At 43.0% G+C, this 23,575-nt stretch overlaps 1 protein-coding gene across 7 annotated transcripts in view; it reads left to right on the top strand.

Annotated features, from left to right (window-relative positions):
- The window catches only part of sox6 (SRY-box transcription factor 6), a 130,679-nt gene extending 109,802 nt beyond the window's left edge, over positions 1-20,877 (top strand). For 4 of the 7 annotated variants that reach the window (XM_076729048.1, XM_076729039.1, XM_076729022.1 and 1 more), the window contains 6 exons: positions 14-194; positions 434-621; positions 11,270-11,375; positions 18,266-18,499; positions 19,406-19,622; positions 20,426-20,877. In XM_076729048.1, the coding sequence (XP_076585163.1) occupies positions 14-194; positions 434-621; positions 11,270-11,375; positions 18,266-18,499; positions 19,406-19,622; positions 20,426-20,732 (1,233 nt within the window). In that variant the 3' untranslated portion in view covers positions 20,733-20,877. The remainder of the gene's footprint in view (positions 1-13; positions 195-433; positions 622-11,269; positions 11,376-18,265; positions 18,500-19,405; positions 19,623-20,425) is intronic. The other 3 variants (XM_076729072.1, XM_076729064.1, XM_076729056.1) reach the window with 1 other exon arrangement.
- Positions 20,878-23,575: the final 2,698 nt, after the last annotated feature.

Raw genomic sequence — 23,575 nt, 5'->3', positions numbered from 1 at the left:
TCTGCTGCCGTAGGAGGAGGGAACACAGCCGCTCAACTTGTCTGCTCGGCCAAAGACGACAGAAATGATCAAATCCCCCACATCCCCGACACAAAACCTGTTCCTCGGCAGTAAAAGCAGCCCCAACAGTCTCCTCAGCAAGGGTGGCATCCCCAGCCCAGTCGGAGGAGGCCTGGGCCGTGGCTCGTCTCTGGGTAAGACCTCAGAGCGTCTCCACTTCACACCCCACACATACACACAGATTTCCACTGTTCAAACACACATTTAGTGTGCGCTCACATCCAGGATGACCACATTTCATGGCTTTGGTACTGAATATCTCACAAAGAAACTCCTCTGTCAGAGCGTTGTGAGAAGTTGCTTTGCTTCATCTTTGGCAGTGTGTTCCAGCAGGCTAATTTTGCTGTCCAAACCCCACTATGTGTGTGTGTAGATATTCTGTCCAGCTTAAACTCTACCGCGTTGTTCGGGGACCAAGACACAGTGATGAAGGCCATCCAGGAAGCTCGGAAAATGAGGGAGCAGATCCAGCGGGAACAGCTGCAACATCACCAGCAGGGCATGGACGTGAAGCTGTCTGCCCTCAGTTCAGTGGGCCTCAACAACTGCAGAGCTGACAAGGTTAGGACTGCTATCATGTTGTCTGTCTCTGTTTTATCCCTGATTCAGGTCTTCTCCATTGCAAGCTTTTTCCATAAAGCAAGAAAAAAAAAAAAAGTTGACCACAAAGAGTGTTCAGCTCTCCATGCAAGTAGTGGAGCAAAGAAACTATTAATGAAAGTAGAACGCGGTCTTTCTGACATAGCAGTCATTCTTAAGACTAATATTTCTTCTTTAATCCATGTCCAGGGTGGTTGTATTGATAAGAGCTGGCATAGTTCAGTGTGTACATGTGTGTTTACTCAAATTAGTACGAATATGTTTGTGTGTGTGTGTGTGTGTTTAGAGGGCTCGGTGTTGTTGATGTTGGTGTGAGGGCCGTGACAGGCCATGGCGGTGCCCGGTGTGGGTTAAGAAGACTCTGAAGTCTCTGCCCAATTAAAGCAGACTTGCAGCCCTCTCCGTCCCCTGACATGGGATGGGGCTGCTTTGTACCAGGAGCACACACTCCCAGGGATTCCCTTTAAAAATATCTTCAATCGATGAGTCAATCAAGGAGAGAAAAAAGCTGTCCTCCTCTCTTCAGCTTGATGCCATGTTGCCAGTTGGCTGTGAGGAGCAGGCAGGAACTGGGAGCGATGCTCATTAATATTTCAGCACCTGACACTTTCAACCAACAGCCTCAACTAGGTCAATGTATATGTAAAAAAGTCAATGAATATCTATTTTGATTTCCCTCTAATTTGGTGTTTGGAAGAGATCACTGTCTACGCAGGTGGCAATCAACTATGCTCTTACTGAAGTGAAGCAAATAAATTGGTGCAGCCCAGAGAGAGGACGGAGACAGACCCTCCCCTGCTCTTAGCCTTTACTAACTAGAACAAAAACATCTGTACAACAATCAATCCATCATCTGATTTTTTGCACCGACAAGCCGCTGTCATAAATGTACCATGTCCAAGATTTCCCCCTAAATTTAAACCAGCAAACAGCAACTTGCACAAAATTCAAATGTAAGCTTTGCTCTGTTTTTGTCTCTTTGTTTAGTCACAACGTGGTATGTGAAGCTTTTAGCAAGAGTATGCAAGCACCCTTTTTTCAGTCTCAGGAGCTGGTACAGCTGCCTCCTTAACTCCCAACTAAGGTGGGCCTATAGTCAACCAAGCAGCTGAATGTGCCACTACATGAAAGCAGTAACTGAACAATGGCTGTAAAGAGCCATTGTCAACAGGCAGCACACACCTACAGCTTCATTGTCCATAGCAGGTAGAGCTTAACGCCGTTCTTTACTCCCTGCTTGGTCTTTTGTCCGATTATGTTATTTTTCCTCCAAATTTGGGACAACCTACATAAAAGCAGTCATGTCAGAGGAGGAGAGTGCCTTTCTTGTTTTTCTCTTTTTTTTTCTAAAGGGATCTTCCGCTTGAAATAGTCAGTCACTCCTCACCTGTAATCTACCTTTTGTCTATGTTTGCCACCTGAGGAGAGAGTGTTTTTAAGAAAGGGGGAGAAATAGAGTGGGTGAGTGAGTGTGTGTTGGGTTAGTGACTGTGAGGTATTGATAAAAGGGCCATAAACTGAAATACTTTGTAAGAAATGGGTACACTAATAGGATCATAGCACTGACGACACAAAAACAAAACGCCAAATAATGATTACAGCTGAAGATCAGGTGGAAAATGTGATTGTTGCATTACATTTGAAGTCATTTAAGCAACACATACACACACACAGGCATGTGTGTTTCTCACAAGGACCTACTAATATCAATAATTGAAAGCATCACCTCAGGTAATATGCTTCTGTTTTCATTACAACATCATTTATTGCCTCGTTGAATGACACCTTAACCGAGCTCGCGCTCGACTCTCTGGCTTGTGCAAATCACTGTGAGATATTGTCACCTCTTAGTTTCAGTGACACTGGCCCTATTAGGATGGTGTGAAATGAGAGGCACGCTTTATCAAGTCAGCTAAAAGAATTGCCCCATCATCTTCATCCTTCTGCGGCAATAAAGAACAGTAGGCTGTAATTCAGCGGTGAAATGAGAGAGGAGGAGAGAGAGCCTTTTGCTGATACAAGCCAACGAACTAGAAAGGTTTGAACGCCCCAGATAAAAGCTTTCACTTTGGTCAGTTTCAGAATATTAATATTTCACGAAAGCGCCTCACCTGACATAAATATGGTGTGGTCTTTAATAGCTCCCCTCCCAGTCTCTTGTTTGGAAGTTTATCATAGTGAGAGCTTACATGAAGAAGATTCTGGAAAGGTAACATAAATGGGATTAAGGAGAGGTTAAGATCATCCAGTGTGGCTGTTAGAGAGGGATATTAAATATTGATTTATCCCACTGTAATGACCGGGCAGAGGAGTGGGTCTAAGTGCTGCTTACAGATGGATCAATTCATCTTTTCATACAAAGTGTGTCTGAACAGTACAATGCATTCCTCCCTAACCTTTATCACGGGGACTCTCGCTCTCTCTCTCTTTTCCTCCATGGCCGTTGACCTAGGAGAACATGGTGGAGACCACACTCGCTGTACAGTATACAAGCCTTTAACCTGAGGACATGTAAAATATTCATGCTTTACAGGAGCGGATTTTCTTGCTTGTCTTTTTATTTGTCTGTTTTTACTATATCCCATCAGTACAATAAAACCTTTTACAACCCTTCTGCAATTTACCTTTTTGAAATATTTATCTAAAGGTATTATTGTGTGCAGAGGGCAATTACTTTGTTCCATTATTCACTATCTCCTCCTCACCCAGTGGAAGCTTTTACCTAGAATGTGCCTAGAGTCAAATACAGCACATCTGAATCCATTTGTAACCATTTGAATTGTTTCCCTCTATTATGCACTGAAGCTATATCTGGACATGGTGTTTTTCAGGGTCACGGGTGAATAAATATCAAGTATCTGTTTGCGTATGTTTTCACTCTACGTGCAGAGACTCAGCCATGCTACCACCACCACCTTGTCATCAACATTTATGGCCTACTGCAATGTATGGTCAGTAGATGAGAGCTGTAATACTTTAAGATTACTTTAAACATTACTTGGCTCGGCAGACAAAAATAAGAATTTTCAGAGAAGTTCAAGCAACCTTTTAATATGACTTGTGCCACAAAAAGCATATTTTTGAAAATGAAATGGCAAACTGTATCTTGGCCCTTGTGCTTAGACAGCTTATCATCTCTTATATCTAAGAATTACCGTAAATGTAACCAGACATAACATGGAAAGCAGTGAAAGCCAGAGTTTAAATTCTAATAACTCACAAATCTTTTGCTTCGTATTTCTTGTCGACTCAGACGTGGCCAGGCGCATAACACATAACAGGTGCTGCTAGACCTTGTTGCAGACATGAATAGTATACCTGCCTGTAAACTGTAAATTGCCTGTAAATGAGCACATTTAATTCCTCTTATTGAGAAATTGTAGTCAGATTGTACAGCACTAATAAAATTTTCAGCCTCAGCAAACTGTTTCAAACTTCCAGCCTTCATCGGTCTTGCAGGTGCATATTAGCAAGTCCCTGATGGAGGTCCAGTGTGACTGGTTAGATGATAGCACACCACAGGCCAAGCAGAGGAGATAAAAGTCTTATCACATTTTGGGCCACTGACTGACTAGTCATCTGGCCCAAATCTGCAGTTTATCGACTCTGGGCCATTGGCCAAGCCTTGTTGCTTAATTCTGCATGGTCAGGTATGACAGATTTCTACACTGATGCATCAATTTCTCTTACTTCAGTCCTGACAGACGATGCATATGTGATGCCTTGGAGGTTGTGAGATAAAATGTATTCCTCTGCTGACATGTCCCTAACTGGAATCAAAAGGTGAAAGGCCAGTGTATTAACCTATTGAACTGCCCTTTTCTGCCCCGCAACGCCTCCTCTCCTCAGTATTGATGACTACAATTGTCCATTTCCCGTGTCCCCAAGCTCATCCTGTAAATATTCAAATGGAGCTTACACTGGTGCGCCACAAAATCCAGACTCCTAACCTATTGGTTATAGTGGTTATACTCTTCCCCCCAAGTGCGTGTGTGATTTTGTATGTGTGCGTGCATACATGTGCATGCATGTGTGTATGTGTGTGTGTATGTGATGCCAGGGCTCTATTCAGGCAAAGCCCTCACAAAGACTTTGAATATAATCTTGTCTGGTCTGCAGCCCTGGAAGCAATTTTCTGCTCCTTTTCGACTGCTGTCTTGGAAATTGCAAACCAAGGCGTTTTGGCTGCAATGTAAATCCTTGGCATACAAGGGTTTGCCCATCCAAATTAGATTATGCTCAGCTCCCAGACACTGGCTGTAGCCAGCAAGTGCTATTGTGAAGATTGCTTACATTAATGCTTTGTCCAATTGTTCATGTTTGCCAAAAGAATAAAAATAATGTATGACTCTGGATAATATGCGCCTGTGCATGTGTGTGTGAGTCTGCAGGCTCCTTTCCCAGGTCAGATCTTTGCTCTGTCTTGCCTCTTCCCCAGAAAGACATCAACACTGCATCTTGGTAGGGTCATTTGGCTGTAGTAGCTCCATTATTTTCTCCAGTTGTCACTTTACACTGTGAATTTCTGGCCTGTTGCAGAAATGCTGCTGGCCGTGGTTGCTAAGACCTGTGATACCGCACTCACCACGAGGCACATACAACAAAGGACGAGGAAAAGAATAGGCCACAAAGGGCCTATTTATAGTCTATGGCATTGTTGCAATAGAAACATAATGGCTCCAATGTCCAACAAGTCGTGAGGTTTTGTCCATCTGTGAAAGGGGTTTGGGTATGTCTGCACTTTCTAATATCCTGCTGTTTGCATCCTGGAGGGTTTGATAAGGCACTAGATTTCAGCCCAACTTAACATTCCCTGGAGGACCCAGTGAACAGTTCTGGATCATTGAGGATTGGAAGCCCGTAAAAGTACATGATGTCAACACAAATGATCTCAGCAGTGGAGGAGAGAAGAACATAACATAGAGCAATAACTGAGCACTGTGTCAGGAGTGTGTCACCGTGCTGAGATGGTTATTTATTACCATTAGCAATTTTAGGAATGTATTGATATTCCTAAAATTCTGACATTTTCAGCACATTTGAGTGTAACTGAGAACACAAAATTGCAATATTTTGCATTCAACTTAATGTTCACAAAATGTCTCAAAGTAGACACACCGACACGTGAAAGAAATCAATTTATTTAGACTAAATGCACATTTCAAACTGCCACTGAAGGGTCACATTTTGTGGGTTTGACTTGTTTTCCTTCCAACGAAAATAACTCATGTTGAATAATGATAGCATATCCTTTTATTAAAAACAAACAATAAACATTCAATTGGCACACAGCCCAGAGTAGGGTTACCTCGCCATTTTTTGGACATGGTTTGAGCTCCTTAATTTAATTAAAGGCCTTTCCTTCCTCTGTTTTAAACAAATGAGGTGATGCCCTGGCAGTACAAATGGGACTGGAATAGCAGGCCATCTCTGCTCTGTGTGATGTTGAGGACGACTACTATAGAACAGATGCCAGCCTTTTGTGGCTGCTACTGTTGATTCTGCTGCTGCCTGCATTAGCCTTAGCAAAGGGAGAGCTCCGGATAAAAAGAGAGCAACAGTCTGCATGAAAGGAACTGTGGGTTTACCGCATGGCTGGATGTACTTAACATTTAAATGGTTCAAAACTAGCAAAAACTACTGGAAAGCTGCAGACTTATAAATAACATTGCAACTGGTTACAATAAAAATACAAAACAGATGAGGCGCTGAGCTGTGAGGAGCTGCAGCCATGTTAAAGTGCAGTCTTTGTCTCCATCAGGGCTGGGGCAGATTGTTGATGGATTTAGCCTGAGACCCTCGGAGAGAAGACTCTGAGGGCCACAGACCACAGCGATGACTGACACTTGATACACAAAGCCTTGTATTGTGGTTAGAGACCTACTGCCTTCGACTTGCCACATACCAGGTGTGTGATATAACCGGAGACATTATCAAACATGGAAAATTTTAGGGTCCTGCAGCTGTTAAAGCTTCCAGTGATGAAAATTTTAAAGATGTCCAATCAGAGATTCTACCCGTAGTTTAGAGATCTTGGAAGGTAAAGCAGAAAGGGCTAAACATGTCATTTATTGTATATACAGTACATATATATAAGGCCAAAAAATAGTCAGACTGTTATTTGACTTTAAGTTGGCAACTGGTAATTTCTGAAAGGAATAACATGTGTCATGAATGCCAGATGCCTGAATTATATGAAGCAGATTTCTCTTTAAATAATAATTCTAATGTCAAAATGATTTGGCAGGCAAATATGCTCTTGTGTCATCTGGTTTACCTTATTTCAGCATGGAGTCCAATCAAACTGTTCTCAAAATCAAATGCAAAAGGAAAAGCAGAATAGGTTAATTAATAGTGATGATCAGAAGTAATTATGTATTTAATGGTGAATTAGGACATAAATAAATAAATAAATAAAGCATGTTTTGGAGCAGGCCCCAATTCTACAACTATAATATTCAACAAGACCTGGTTCGTCCATTTTCATCAAGGTATTAACAAGATATCGCACTGAGAAAAAAATATGTCCAAAGCTATTGCCTGGTACAGTGAAGTCTCTCTTCAGAGAGAATAAGAGCAGTCATTTCATTTCACTATCAAACCTGTTACATTAAAACTTTAAAATCATTTATATTTAACCGAGACAACTCGGAAAAACTGCACGCTGATCCGCACCACAGTCCATCTTATGCTCCTGTTTATTTTTCTTTCATCTCTATTTGAACAATCTCGGGCCATATGGCTTTGCCTTATAGCCTCGAGCTATTTACAAAGGAGAGAGTGAAGGAGTGTTAGGATTGGCAATGTGGTGCCTAAATATAGGGCAGGAGTAGGCACAATGCACAGGGCCGTCCGCCACCCGCCTTTGCCCAGAATACACCCTGTGGGTAGAGCAGCAGGCCTCCGGCACATGTTCTGTGGCTGGCCAGATTAAAGCTCTCTTTACAGCATTGACAAGGGCTCTTTTGGGTTCCCTCGCCCAAGAAGTTGCACAGACTCCACTATCTATCCCCTCTCTACTCCTCTCTCTTCCTGAGTGACTCGCGACTTCACTGGACTTGCTCATGGCTTCACTGGACAGCCACGAGCAACTGAACAAAAGGCAATGGTTACCAAACTTTAAAGACAGAAGACTGCACAGGCAGGGCAGATGAGATTATTGTGGGTGGCAGTTTTCCACTACAGCTCAGAGTGCATTGCTATAATTTTAGTTGTGGGGTGGAGAGCTGCATGCTGAAGTCATTTGAGGGAGGGACCGGTTGCTTGCCAGCGGTCGTGGTCAGAGTGGGAGGAGAATAATGTGTACTGTTACATCTTTTGTTTCCTGTCTCTTTATCTTTACCTCCTTGCAGCTGCACGACTCCTCTGTATTCTTTGCCTTTGATCAGCCCCTTGTACTGTACATTATGAACACCTTTTTAATATCAGCCATATACTCCCTCCTCTCCCTCCCTGGCAGGATGGCCCGCTGCCCAGGATACTGCATGTCCTTTGCTACTTCTCTGTGTCAGAGTGATCAGTAAAAATTTAATGACACTATAAAATAATAAAAGTGCCATTAATTTATCACAGCACTTGATGCGTGGGCAGTAAAGAAGCATTAGTTCACTGAACATTTTCAAGCCTTAAAACAAAACCCTGATGCTGTGCAGATAATTTATGGCCCTAATTTCAACTGTAATTCTAATTCATAGATATAAATCTCCAAACTTATAACCAATAAGTATATTAAGCTCAGTATATAAAATTTTATGAAAATTTGTGGTACCATATTGCTCAGATAGTCTGATATTAATTAACATAGCTAACAGAAGGAAGGAAGGAGTACTTACTGTAACTACCTCTTTATAGCAAGTATGTAAAAAGCTGGCTCGCACAAAGTATACAGTATGCACATATATTCATATATAACCACAAAAAAACACAATCCTTTTTATGTTAAATGAGGTGAAGGAACTTCGGAGAATTATCTAGTCTAACTCACCAGATACAGACCCTGCCATTGGCCGCCTGCAGGCCCCTCTCTATCTGCATGTTACCATTTTCAAAAACCCCACCGAAACAACAGCAACCTCGGATCGAGCAACCTACTGGCAGATCTATGCTGAAAATGCCAAGTTACTCTAACCTGGTCACTAATGGTACAATATAAACAAGCTAGCAGCTGTTACCTTTTCCTCTGCAGGGATTTAGCCATCTTAATGCCAAGGCTCACCTCCCCATATGCAAATGTTCCACCAAAACAAGCCCACACACACACTATTTTACAGGGGCACAGTTGTTGCCCCCTGGGCTTTGCGCTGCCCAAAACGATTGCGATTAGTTGAAAGAAATACAAACAAGCCGGAGTGTTTTTGTCTGCCTATACCAGAATGAAAATAGGTTCACTCAGACTTTTCTCCCGCGCTGACACAGCACTGCTGAGATAGGTCTGACTATGAGAGACTAAGAATCCAACAACAGCCTCATTCAGTCTTGTTCCCGGCTGTCTAATGTGCTGATGTGCACTAATCATTTGACTTTGTGCGGTGGAGAAAGAAGTTCAACACTGAGCTAGTTATTAATGAAATTCATTGATGGATGGCCCCTGTTCTCTCTCCTCCTCAGCCCACCATGATGCTTAATGATCATGAGTTTATAAAAGGACTTGATTGATCAGGAGGGACCAGCGGAGCACAGAAGAGGGACGAGATGACTACTTTATTACAGACGCACAGTACCCATGAACGCTGTGTCTTCCTAGTGGACTGTCCAAGTAGCATCTGAAGCAGCACCGTTGCACCATCCAGCTAATCACACATCAGTCACTTTGTCATCGGGCTGCTAGCTTCTTTCATTAAGAGCAATAATGTAGCCGGGTGATGAATACGGCTCTGTGTCCGCGTGCGTGCATGCCTGCTCGCGCATGTGTTGCTTAACGCAGAATGTGACACAGAGAAAGGCACCATACTCCATCTTCTCTTTACAAAGCGTCCTCTTGCCCAGCAGGGACCACCACATATGTCATAATTAGAAAACACTTAAGTAAGCAAAGGGCCGTCAGATAGACAGGCTCTAATCACAGGCCATAAGCAGGTAGTGGTTAATTGTATATCAGAATCACTCAGCTGGCCATAAATAATGACTGCTTCTTCAAGTATGATGTAAATTGCAGTGCTCTTTCTGTCTCTCTCGCAGTCCTTTCTTTTGAGGAATAGTTCTTGAATAAATAAAAGCATGAGGGAAATCAAAATACTGTGAAAGGCCTCAAATGGACTTGAACTGTCTTCATCCTTCATCTTGTCATCTTTTCTAAACCCTCAAAAAAAAAAAAAAGGTTTTACAAAGGGGAAAAAATGTGGACAGACAGATTTCTTAATTAGTTCTTTTAAATGTGCAGTGATTACTGACGGCTGCCAAAATTATTTTGTCAGGTGAAGACAAAAAGATCTAAAACTAAATATTTGCACTTTCACAATTACATCTTCTTAATTTTTTAGCACCTTCTCCTGTTGGTGGTAAGCAAACCTCCCCTGTGGGGGAAAAGTGAGGAAACAACAAAATGGTACAATGCATTACAAAGAAGGGGCTAAAAGATTAATGTGTGTGTTGATGTCGGCGTGTGTGGCAGGGGAGCTGTTAGTATTGTGCGGGGACTCCACCTGAGTATCTGTTCAGACTGCATGTGATAGGCATGTTTAGAAAAGACAGAGGCAGAGGTCAGTGCAGACTGTACATCTTTGGCAGAGATTGAATGCTCACCCTGGGAGTAAAACAAATGCTTTTTTTCTGAATGGTGGCAACATGCCTGCTTTTAGTGTCATCCAGGCGAAACCTTGGGGGGGGGAGAGATTATTTGTATCATGCAGAGTCAAAGTGTCCATCTCCTAGTTGAGTCTTTAGAGAGGAAGACAGCCCTTTGCTAATGCCCTGTGTATTCACTGAGGAAGTAGGTCATTCAACAATGGAGCCAGCAGCAGTCGGCACTCTCCCCTTGCATAATACATTAAGTGTAATGTGCAGCAACTATTCAGAGGCCCCCCGAAAGCTGTTATTTTATTCTGTAAATGCACACGGACATGACATTTAATATTGTCACGGAGCGCTGAATGACAGGGTTTCATTGTGCGTCAAGTACAACATGATGCCAAGTTTAATCTGAGCACAAAGCGACATGACAAACGGGAAAACACGGTGTGTTCTCCAAAGCATGAACTCTGAATAAATGATGGGCGCTGAGCTCTGGGCGCTGTAGACTGGAAGGGAGGATGTAGGGAGAAGATTACAGAGGAAAATCTGAGCACTGCAAAGAGGGCCACGGCCCCATTGTGTGCTTGGGATCACAAAGTATCCTTCTGTAAATCTATTTACAGCACCCCTGGCCCTCACTGTCTCTCTGCCTCCTGTCATCCATTATAGCAGCAGCTGAATAGAGAGATGAGAGAGGAAAAAGCTACATCTAGCTCATGTCAAAAGAGCAGCTCTTCAAAAGAAGCTCCATTTATCGAAGACACTTTTTTTTCCTTTTCAAAATTTCAGATTCCTGATGGGGTTATTTTTACAATTCTATCACTGCAAAAACGTCTATATGTGCTTGTTTGTGTACCTGACTGTTTGTAATTCCCTGTAGGAGAGGGCACATTTTGAGAGCATCGGCCACCACCTGGGCAAGCTGGGTGAGGACGGAAAGATCAGCCACAGAGTCATTGACCTGACCAGGCCAGAAGATCTTGATGGTAAGGCCATATCTGTGTTTCTTTTTTTTTGTCCACATAATTCTTATTGCTTGTTTGTACACCAGGTAACTTTATGTTTCTTCATAATCCGAATTCACTAAAAGCCACTGTGCTAAAGCGTTAACATTGCTGAGTGGATTATCTATACATTCTCGACCACTTCTGTACTTTGAAAGCAAAAGGAGGTTTGACGGCTGATCAGGTCCGCTTCTGCATGTGTCTTAGAGGGGTCTGTGAGGGTGTGTGCAGATCCGTGTGCGTGTGTGTAAAGCAGATGTGGGGGTTGGGTGAATGCCGTTTGAAATGAGCCGTGGCTGCGAGGTCTTCACAGGTAGGTGAGCGGAGGACAAGGGTGCCTGAGGACAAAGCTGGCTTTTTTCCAAGCTCGGCTCCCGTTGCTGTTGTGCTTGTTTGAGGTCCTGGACACAGGGGTGTAAATTCGGGTTGCATCAGTGTGACAAAGCGTCATCTCCCTTTGTGGCGCTGGCCCCTACACAGGAGCAAGGAGTACCTCAGAGCACAAATGTTTGTCCGGCATAAATATTTGTAGCAGTTTCCATGGCACCTCAGAGCCAGAGCAAAGAGGAAAATGGTTCTGACTCATCTTTGATGCCTCAAAGAGTCTCAAGGCAGAAGGATAGACATTTCTCAGGACAATGTAAACCATCGACATCTTTAAATAGCGTCTTAGACACATTTCCCATCAGTTTTAGGAAGAAGTGCTACTGTAAAATTGGTTCACACAGACTTTATTAAAAAAATGTTTTTACTCCCCTTTAAAAATGTTTGTTTACATCCATGTCTACTTTCACATCACACCCAATCCTGAGGATTTCAATTAGAGGTGCATTTAGCGGAGTCATTGACATGTTTCCCATGTGAGCCACAGCAGCAGATCCCATCCCCACCCGTCTGACTCCTCGGACAGATGTGCTTCCAGTGCTCGTTCTCCCAGTGGGAACCTTCCCTCTGTGGCTACTGTGGAGTCAGGACCGAAACAGAGCGCACACCAGGGCAGTTGTGTCCTTTTAAGTCCTGCGCAGGGCCGAGGGAAAGGCTTGCGCCAGACGCCTCACATCAGTGTTCCCAGTGGGCTATGGATTAGGAGCAAGCAGAGGTTAGAGGAGAAGAGAGGTCCTCTTCCCAGGGGGAAATGGCTGGGAGCCAGGGCAGCACACATTACTCAAAACACACAGTTACCATTTCTTCTCTTTCACCACAAATATATCTGTCTGTCTCTTTCAGCTTCACCAACAGGAAAACACATACGGCTGAGTGATGTGAGGCAGGGTTTTATGATGTGAACCACAAAGTGTTTACTCTTCTGAGGACATGTTTACTTTCAAAATCCTTGTTATGAGGATTTTCTACTCCCTGAACCAATCGAGGCTCAGCTCCCTGGCATACCTTGATATATAGAAGCACGCTGTATCTGAGTGCAACTTATTTCTGCTCATTTTTAATAACATATCTGCTGATTTGCATGTCAAAAGTCGTGCGGATGTCTGGGTAAAAACAGGGTTAAATTTGGTTGACAAGTTATACTAACATATTAATGTTCAAATTGCATTTAAAAATACTATATTTCAACATGTAGAATGGGTCTGCTTTACGTTCAAATAAAGTCATTTTACTCTTCTGAATCAACGGTTACATGTCACCAACACATCTAAAAAAAAAAAAAAAAAAAAGTTTACTTTTCAACCAAACTTAGCCAAGTTTTAACCGAGACATCTGGATGTCTTTTGAACTGCAAATCAATGCTTACTGAACAGTAATTCTTAAATCATAAGCGAAACACACACTGCTTATACTTTGGTTGTTTCCTGAAAAGGAAAATTACTGGGTGTACCTCCCAGCCCTTACATAGGGTGTGAAAGCCCCTTGGTGTGTACAAGCTTTCCCTCCAGAACAGAGCAGGCACATTGAGCAGACCCAGAGCACAGCGGACTTCTGTCATCACAGCAGTTCACAGAAAGCTTTAGGTTGCTTGTGCTAATATTTGCGAAGCATGCAGCAACCAAAGTCTTAACGACTTGGGGGGAAAAAGTAGCAAAGGAATGGAAATAGATAGGATTTCCTTCATTTTACAAAGCCACGAGCCACACGCACGAACCCGCCGCAAATTCATTAAGTCTTTTTAAACTCTGATGAAAACATTACCAAATACCACAAAGGCCTTCAGCCCAGCCAGGCCCTTTGTTCATTCTCATATGGCAGTACGGAGTTGCTGTGTAGCTGACGTTGTGTTTGTCTAAACCGCCCCCCATCACTGAGGGTCCGCAGAGAACAAAGGGGTTGATGAGAGATGTGTGGAGGCAGGAAACAGAATTAATCTAAAACGCCCAGCGTGATAATCTCAACCACAGAGTGAGAAAAGACGAGGCTTTAGCCGGGCAGTGTGTCTCTAACAAAGTCCACATGGAATAGGATGAGAAGAACAGTGCTGTTGCATTGTTGCTGCAGATCATGGGTGATGGGTTTATTTGCATCGGTAGCTCAGAGCTGTTATGGCGTTTTGTACGAGTTGATTGTTTGAAGAGGTTTTTGTTGTTGTTTTTCTTCCACTGTGAGGCCGTGGGAATCAAGCTCTGGCTTTTATTGCTGAGGAGTTTTCCTCGAAGAAGGCTGAGATGAGGAGGCTCAGGCATAATGATTTATCGAGACACAACAATAAGTACACAGGTCTACAAGATCAGCGAGAAGCTCTGTTTTGAAGTTGGCAAATTCAAATTTACACCCAATAGGACAAATTTCTGTGTGTTTCTGTGTCTGTGTGTGTGTGTGTGTGTGTGTGTGTGTGTGTGTGTGTGCGTGTGTGTGTGTGTGTGCGCGTGCGTGTGTGTGCGTGTGCAAGGCTGGCATGTTTGAAAAGATTAGACTCCACTTATAGGCTAAATACATATGAGAGGGGATAGAGGAGACAAAAGTAAAAGCTGTAGCCTGCATGTTGAAACAGGTTGGCTGTTTGTTCCCAGCTTCCCATGTGCGTGCACTCACACCCTAACAGACACACATGCACGCACACACACACATGCACATGCACGGACACACAGGCAGACACACACAAACTGCAGAAACCTCAAATCATTCTGACTGGAAAAGAAAAAAAGGATTGACATGTTATAATAGGCCTTATATCACTTGTAATTTGTAATGGTTTAATTAGTGTGCTATGAGCTCAGGCTAGAACAGGGGCACTGAGCGCTGTGTCCTGTCTGTCCATAAACATTAATCTAGCCTGATCCTGCTCTGAGGGAGAGGCTCTATTGTCAGCAGTAAATGCCTTCAGTCAGAGGTGTTAGATTTGATCCCAACAGGGAGGGTTTGGCAGGTTTGCGTGATTGTTGCCTGCTCACTGAGGCTCATCCTCTTGAGCGGATTCCTGGGTGACATTATGTGTCTGCCCGCAGAACAAAGATGAGTAAGGAGGAGACAAGGGGGGAGGGGAGGGGACGGCCGGGGCAGTGCAACCCTCTGGCTCGGTGCATGGTCGAGTCTGAGCCTGCAGCTCACAGGTGTGACAGGCTTTTGGGCCTTTGCATTCACTCTATTTCTCTCTCTTTTTTCTGCTTCATCCCTGTCCGCTCTCCCTTCTCCATTTTTTATACACCCCCCACCTCCCTGCCCTCCCCCATAGACACACACACACAATCAGTCTTTCTCACTGTAATTCATGCTGCTCATCTGCAGTGTTTCCAGGAGAGACAAATTAAAAGGGGATTCTCATATCGCTCTGTCACACTTGAGCTGCAGGCCTCATGAATCACAATAAATTCTATTAAGCGGCACTCCCCCTGTTTCGCTCCTTCCCCAGCTACCACCCAGGGGGCCTGCCCCTGTCACTGCTAAACATCTGTGTTTATTTACACAATCACACACCTAACTAACTGATTCCTAAATGTCCTGCACCTCCTGGAAAAAATAGTTAATGCTCATTTGCAAAATGTCAGAGCAGTGTCGGGCTTTTCAATGAAAAGACAGAAACAATGTTGCAGTAAATTGCATGTTGCAGTTTCTCGGGATTTGCTGAGACAGGCTGCTAATGCAGAGGATGCCTCTGATTAAGTCATATATATTACAGGAGCCGAATAAGGAGCCAAATTTATCGACCAATGAAGCCTTGCATGCTCTTATATTATATAAAGCCACTCTCCTGTAAAGTTTGTACTCTAATCAGACAGACTACAGTGAAGGCTTTCATATTATTCCAGGTCAAAGGTCAAACTGTGTGTTAGGCTGTTGGTTTCCCACAGAGGCCGCCTTAGGTCTGAGTCAGCTTGACACCTTCATCACTTTTTCCTTTACAAGTCCAGGACCACAGAAACTGCCTCCGTACAGGTGAAGATGATGTAACTCTTGTTCCTTTCAACGGCTTTCTGTAGCATCAGACAGAGCAGACAGGCGCTTTTCTATGAACAAGAAAACCATGCCTCATCTGGCTTCCCTCCAATGAACCAAGTCACGTGGCTGGTTTCCTGGCTAACTATGGATGTGGCACTAGCTGATGGCAGGCGGTTGTTTTGTCCCCCTCCCCGTAAGAAGCTCACCTCTGCCCATATGCATGCACACCAGTATATAAATTGCTGAATCAGTGTCAGTGATAGAGTAATGGCACGGGAGGCATCGTAAATTACAGCAAGCGATCCCGGGGCGCAGACACTGGCTGTCGTGTCTGAGTGAGCGCTGCGCTCCTGAGCTAATGAATACCTTCATCTGGCCCCGGCAGTCAGCAGATTGCCCCGCGTTGATGGATACTGTCAGCCCTCCGCCACACCACATTTCATTGCACAATAAACATGGTTGTCAAAACCAAACAAAGTGAAATCAATTCATCCTGTACAGTGAGTGCATGCTAAATGAAATTAACGTACTGTGGGGTTCGGTGGCAGAGAAAGGTAGTGTATTATTTCTGAATTCATGATGGCTTTGGGGCCTTAAGCATACTAGCAGGCAGAAGCAAACACACAGAACGAGAGATGGTGATCGCAGGTTGAAAAAGTGACGTAAAACAACTTTCAAATGTTCTGATTTAGTATTTTGTGCATGCTGTGTGTGTGTAAGTATGTATATTTCTATTAATGTATTCAGCCATGTAGGCAATGTTATTAAAAAGAGAGATTAAGCAAAGGCAAAGCTTTTCCAGATTATAGGCCTCCGATGATCATATGAGAGGAAAAAAAATGTCTCAAAATATATAATTCACGATATAATGAAAAAAAGTTATCATGTTTAAAAATGAATGACACAAATTTCTGATAATCTAAGACTAATGTTGGATGAGTTACGGATTGTTAATAAATAAATGTAATATATGAATTTTAACCTCTATTGTCGAGATACGAACATCAAGAGACTGTTTTCCTCTTGCCTCTCAAATTCACGTATATTTAAATATTTATTTTTATATCACTGGAAGATGTGAATCCTCTGGGCAGCAACTAGCACAGTCACAATGTGAAAACACAGTTTTCACTGGCCTCTCAGATGAGGGCAAGCCTCTGTGGATCATCAACATGGCTTGTTTGACTGTTAAACATGAGCTGGTGGAAATCGATTTGTGGGGCCTTTGTACTGGGAGAAACAGGTTTCCTAGTGGGCAGCTGGACCTCAAACATTCTCTGTGAGCATAAACCAAAACCAACTTCCACCACACCTCCATCTCTATTATACTCGAGGTGGTTGTGCGCTCCTTCAGTACAGCATCTGTGAGTGTGTGTGTCAGACTACACACACTGCCTTTTCCCTACTTGTCTTCTATAATACTTTTGGAAAGAAGACACGCTTTTCCAAAGTGAAGACGCTCAAACTCTTGAGGCCGATGCAGCAGCATCTTCAGTGATTAGAGCAGAGTGAGGTTTCTGTGGATTTGGAATTAATGCCTCTGCACAGCCCTCCATTACTCATTAAGAGTTTGATTTTGTTTATCAACTGAAATAATAATAGAAATCAAACCCCAGGTAACGTGTGCCAAGGCTGCTAGTGGAATGGTCTAATGAGAAGGCTTCACATGTGGATGATGAAATATGCATGAGTCATCCCAAGCTTTCTTTTCCAGATTTGAGATCATTAAAGATGTATCGTAGCATATGGAAGGCTTTTTTTGTCTTATTTTTCAAGCCTTGTTTATCAACATGTTTTTGTTTGTTTAAATATTCATACTGCTTTTATTTAATTCTTTCACATCTTACATATAAAAGGAAGCAAATGCGCATGCAAACAGAAATCATTATCAGTCTGATGTACAGTTTAATACTGAGAGAAACTCTCTTATGCTGATTGTGAATGCCCTGATTGAGAAACAGCACTTTGCAGAATCGGCACAGTCTCTCATCGGAAATGTGTTTGTTTGTGTGCGTGTGTGTGTGTTTGTGTGTGTGTTTGCGCGTATGCTTGAGTAAGAGTGAGAAAGAAGACATAGAGGAATGAATTTTAGAGACTGCCTCAAGTCCCATATTTGTTATTTATGTTGGCATTCTTGCACTTTTTATAGACACTATGAATGTCATATTGAAATGTATGTAGCTGCGCAGAGACGTGTGAACACTTGCAGACAAAATATTTAGCTGCCATTGGAGTCCAAGGTCTTCTTCCTCTCTGGGTTGGGATAGGTCTTAGTATACTGTAAGTTGAAGAGCATTGAAGGGCCCTCCCTTAAACTGACTTGTATTCGCTTTTATGGCACATAAAATATCAGCTTGTCATTTCAGGTTTTCCACTCAATAGAAAGTCTACCGCCCTTTAGGAGGATCTCTATCCCTGCACTCATCTGAAACAATGTTCAAGATGATGATAGCAGTGCTGACAGCAGATGGAGAGTTTGAATATGGCTCGTCATTTAATCAATGTCTTGCCTCGCTCTCTCTTCTTGTTCTGCTCTGGCTATGCAGGCTCCAAGGCAATAAATGGCTCTGCAGATAAACCCCAACCCTATTATTGTTGGCCAACAGGAGGCGCTGGATCTGCCGAAGCACGAGTCTTCAGGGAAGCCAGAGGAAGGAACAACAACGAGCCCCACATTAAAAGGCCAATGAATGCATTCATGGTGTGGGCCAAGGACGAGCGGCGCAAGATCCTCCAGGCTTTCCCCGACATGCACAACTCCAACATAAGCAAGATTTTGGGTAAGACCATTTAGATCACTCCAGCAAATACTTCCACGGATCACTCTCCTCAGTCAATGTAACTGACTTTGTAAAGCCACCTGTAAGGGCTTCAGTGCTTTATTATCCCTGTTAAATAAATTAGTATCACTATCATCTGTGCTTATGTCACTGGCAAACAAAACGAACAGAAATATGTTCTCATGTCACCAGTTTTGTACGTTTAGATACGGCTTCATCACTCTCCAGTTAGTATAGCTGATCTGAGAAAGTAGCTACAAAAAATGAGGAGGGTTTGTTATCTCATAGGCCACCTCAGCATACAAATAGATTTATAGCCCATCCCTACCATAAGTGTTTGTCATGAAAAATGACAGAGGCTAAATGGGTCTTGTCCCCTCAGCATTGGAGTCCATACATCAGAGCTGTTAAAAGTGCTGTCATCCAGCACCGAGTAGGACACTTCACAGAGCTGCAGTATTTACAACACTAGCTTGTTGTTTCTTGCTGTTTGACATCAAAGCACGTCAAACAGCATGTTAATGTGCATACGCAGGGATATCAAGAGGTCGGTGTGAAACGGATGGAAAAACAGAATTTTTGCTACAAACTTTCTGCCTTTATGAAGTGTGATTCGATGTTACAGTCTTGATTGCATGTGGTGAAATGCAATTTGACTTTGAATTTTGCAACCCTGATTTATTCTGCGATATGACAATTCTTACTCTGAATGTGATACCAGCAACACATTTCAAACAACTTGGGACAGGAGCAACTAAAGACTGGGAAAGTTATGGAATGTTCCAAAAACACCCCTTTTTGGAACATTCCACAGGTAAACAGGTTCATTGGTAACAGGTGATAGTATCATAGCTTGGTTCCTGCTTGTGTTCAAATACTGAATTCTGAATATTCTGCACTGTGTAGGTTCTCGGTGGAAGGCCATGTCTAACCAGGACAAGCAGCCATACTATGAGGAGCAGGCCCGGCTGAGTAAGCTCCACCTAGAGAAGTACCCAAACTACAAGTACAAGCCTCGGCCCAAGAGGACCTGCATCATCGACGGAAAAAAACTCCGCATTGGAGAGTACAAGCAGATGATGCGCTCACGGCGACAAGAGATGAGGCAGTTCTTCACTGTGGGGTAGGTGCGCAGTCACAAATCCCACAAACTAACCACACAAACACACAGACAATTACACCAACTGGGCTGTAGCTTTTTACCTCCTTTGAGCTTGTTCTCAATAAAATGTAAGCACCATTTCCCAAAGCGAGCGCCGAGTTAACCTCCACTGTATTGGTGCCTGACAAGAGCCTGACATGCACATTAAAATCAAGTGTTTTTTGATAGCTGTGATTTAATCATTTTAGACAATAGAAGTCTGCAAATGGAGCATGAAGTGCAGACATTATTACAGGCTATAAGCTGTAGGTATAGACTTACAGAAGCCTGGAGGGCAGCGGTCTGAAGCTTAACACTTTAATTTACTGTGTGTGGTTAGCAGGAGAGCCCTTCTCCAGGTGTTCCCATGTCAGTCATAAGCTTCAGTGGCTGGAGTATCAATCATCCGGCGCAACAGCAGACAAGAGCAGCACTAACCACGTATTGGTTTTATGTCACCAATAAACTGGGCAGTGTTTCTGAACAGCTCAAGACGGGAGCTGTCAGGAGAACCTCTCTTTTCCCAAATCATTTTCACAGAGCTGCTGGCTGCCGTGGGAAACCCCCAATCCAACCATCTCAGTTTGAGTGCTGCAAAAAAAAAAAAAAAAAAAAAAAGAAAGAAAGAAAGTTTTTTTGACTACCCTCAGCAGCTCTTCAGCAGCACTTTCAACATCCATTCCATCTGTTCTTTAACCATTTTGAGGGTCAGGTTTGTATTAAAAGTTAAGTCATGAGAGAAAAGAGTCATTAATCTTAATTTTATCTCTTTCTCCCACGTCCAGACAGCCGCCGCAGATTCCCATCACCACCAGCGCCAGTATGGTCTACCCTGGGGCCATCACCATGGCGACCACCACACCCTCACCTCAAATGACATCAGAGTGCTCGAGTGCCTCGGCGAGTCCTGAGCCGTCCATTCCCGTCATTCAGAGCACCTACAACATGAAGCTAGAGCCCAGCACCATGGCAAACAACAGCGAGCCGGTCAACGGCGAGGATGAGATGGACATGTACGAGGATTTTGAAGACGAGCCCAAATCAGACTATAGTAGTGAAAATGACACACAGGAGCCAGTCAGCGCCAACTGAGACCTCTCTAATGGTGGAGGCCAATGCAGACACAACACTCATACAGGAGGATGCCCAGAGGGCTGTTCTGAGCTGATCTGAGGGAGCGAAAGAGCAAAAGAAAACAACACCACGAAGGTTTAAAAATGTTTAAAAAAAAAAAAAGAAAAAACACAAAAAAAAAACAATGATGTATCATTTAGGAGCCAGCATGCAGATGTGGCTTCATCCAAATGAAAAGCTATTTGGTCTTAAATGTTTCTTCAAGTGTGTAAAGCAGTTTGGTTGTGGTAATTTTGTTTTTTAATCTCATTGTTTCTTTTTTTCATTATGATCACGGACATTTACACAATTAGGTCATTGCCTAGAACTAAAGACGGAACTTGAAATTGAATATTTGATATAAACCTACAATGCTTGGTCATTTATCTTGTTTTCCTCTTCAATTAGGTGATTTTGATATATTGCATAACTGTTCAAGATGGGAATAGCATTCTCACTCAGGTATAGTGTGCCAGCCAACAGCTTGTGAATGTTTTTAATCAAGAATCAATTATTACAAGAACAAAATATCTCAAAATTCATATGGAGTGATTCCAACTTATTACAGAGGGAAATTACACATTATTATTATTAATATTATTATTATTTTGTGTTTTTGTTGTTATTGTTTTCACACAAACTGCATCATTTAGTGCAGAAGTGCCAAACATTTCAAGTTGTTTCTAAAAATCTGCAGTCTTTTGGGAGAGGCTTCGTGAGTCTTGGACAATCTCTTGATCTCTTAATACAGCTTCATTCTCCAGTCTTTCTTTAATTTACCCTAACAGAATAAACAAATGAAACTCAGGAACTTGGAGGCAGCAGGCTCTGCAGGAGATGACAGTGAGGGCCATCTTTGGGTGGTAGCTTGCAATGCTAGCTGTTCTCCAGGGAGCCCAATGCAGTGATCATCAATGAAACCGACCAGCCCTTTCATTTCCTCATCCCAGTCCAAACACAGCACCGTGGCATCCTTAACTCGCCTCCAGCTCTGCATCCCAGTCTGACTCACCATTTCTTAATCAGAGTGATTGTAATCAGGCCAGAATGCTAAAGGGCCAAAGGCCTCCAATCTGTGGGATTGGAACAGCGGCGAAAGGCAGCTTTGGGGGCATTACAATCTCAAATTGATGTTGTACAATGTGAAGCTACAGTGCGTTCTGTTAAACGCTTTAGCCCCATTTGGACGGCAAGTTTAAAGTCTTAGGTCTTAGAACTTCATTTTTTTTCTCAATCTTAATTCTTTTTAGACATTGTAAATCTTAAATTGACACTAAGAAGTCTTAAAGCAGAGCACGGACATCGGGCTGATGCAATGAGTTGATTACTGCCGTAGTCTTAAGAGGAGTGACAGTTTGAGGATATTTCTAAACTGAGAGAGAGGCTAAAATCATATGTTTGCTTCTTAAATCACCTCGTCATATGCACATGACCGTGGTAACTTCAAACACTGATTTTTGCATTAGTGCACTTACACAAATCTTGTTCTGTCACCCTTGAGCCTTATGTTGTTGTTTTAAATTATCTTATCAGCTTTCGGAATGCACTTAACTCTTGCATTTAAAACAGGACGACATGCAACGACTTAGAAACAAGGGGCACAAAGCTTCCATCCTAATTTCAGCTAAAAAGCTGACAAGTGGTGACCTTCTGGAGACTGCAGCTAGATAAAGCAAGGCCTTGATGTTGAGACTCAGATCCTCTTTACAGGGCAGAAGGTCTAAGTGGCTCCCCTCCCTGCCATGCCCTGCTCTGACCCCTGCCCGTGGCAACCTCAGCACCCAGGGGGCGCCATCTGGCTCAGAGAAGGAGAAAACACCAGGGAGGGACGGGAAACAATAAAAATGGGGTGTGTGTCCCTCATTGTGCTCTCCATCAAAGTGCTGGTAGTAAGGCCTCAACAGGGCTCCCACCCTGGCCCAATCACCAGGCACTGGCGAGCAGATGGAACAAGTACATCAAGCTGTGGGGGATTATTAAAATGACTGACGACTGGGTATCATCTGAAATACAGCATTATTAATGCATGAGTCCAGCTATTCCCCTCCCTTGCCCTTGAACCTGTCCATTTCAGAAAGAGCACAGAGCTTTTTGAAGGGTCTGAATGGCTGGTTACTGGCTTTAACTGGTCAAGATCCACCCACTGCTGGTCACTGCATTTTTCTCCTGGCTCTAATTGGTACAGATGGCTCTTTATATCTCTTAAGCACTCATATCTCCTGTTTTCTTATTGTCTTATTGTCAGCACTGGCTTGCATCATTTCTACTTTTTGGAAGCATTTATATTAAGTCTTGTGGGTTTTTTTAACCACCCCATTATTAATTCCTGTCCCCCCCCCCCCGCCATCACATCTTTTCTACATTGTTCTCATTTTGAGGTACAAGACATTTTAAGGATGCTCTCCGACAAACAAACCCAAGTGGATTTCCCTCCAAGTCGACCTGTTTGGTATTTTTAAGCTGTTTGCTCCTGTTTGTTGGTGGTTAGATTGATTTGTAGGTGATTGTAAATATTTTCATGACCATGCCACACTGCTTTAGGTGTCTGGCAGTTAAAAAGGACTCTTCACGGAACTGAAACTTGACTGTGCTTATATAGCAGAAAAAGACAAAAAAAAAAAAAAAAAAAGAGAGAGAGAGTGAAAAAATGACAAGAACTCACGAGGAGACGATGTTTCATAAGTGTTATAAGCACTGGATATAAATTGTATTTTTATCAATTCTGATTAATGTGAAGCTGTTTGAGGAAAAACACCCTGAATGAACAAAATTCCCCCGTTGGACTCAAGTGGGTTTGCTCTCACAGTTGCCAGATTTTGAGT

This window comes from Chaetodon auriga, chromosome 1, assembly GCF_051107435.1.
Source record: "Chaetodon auriga isolate fChaAug3 chromosome 1, fChaAug3.hap1, whole genome shotgun sequence".
Classification (NCBI taxonomy): domain Eukaryota; kingdom Metazoa; phylum Chordata; class Actinopteri; order Chaetodontiformes; family Chaetodontidae; genus Chaetodon; species Chaetodon auriga.
The sequence above is the reverse complement of the archived record's forward strand: the minus strand, read 5'-3'. Positions and strand labels throughout refer to the sequence as shown.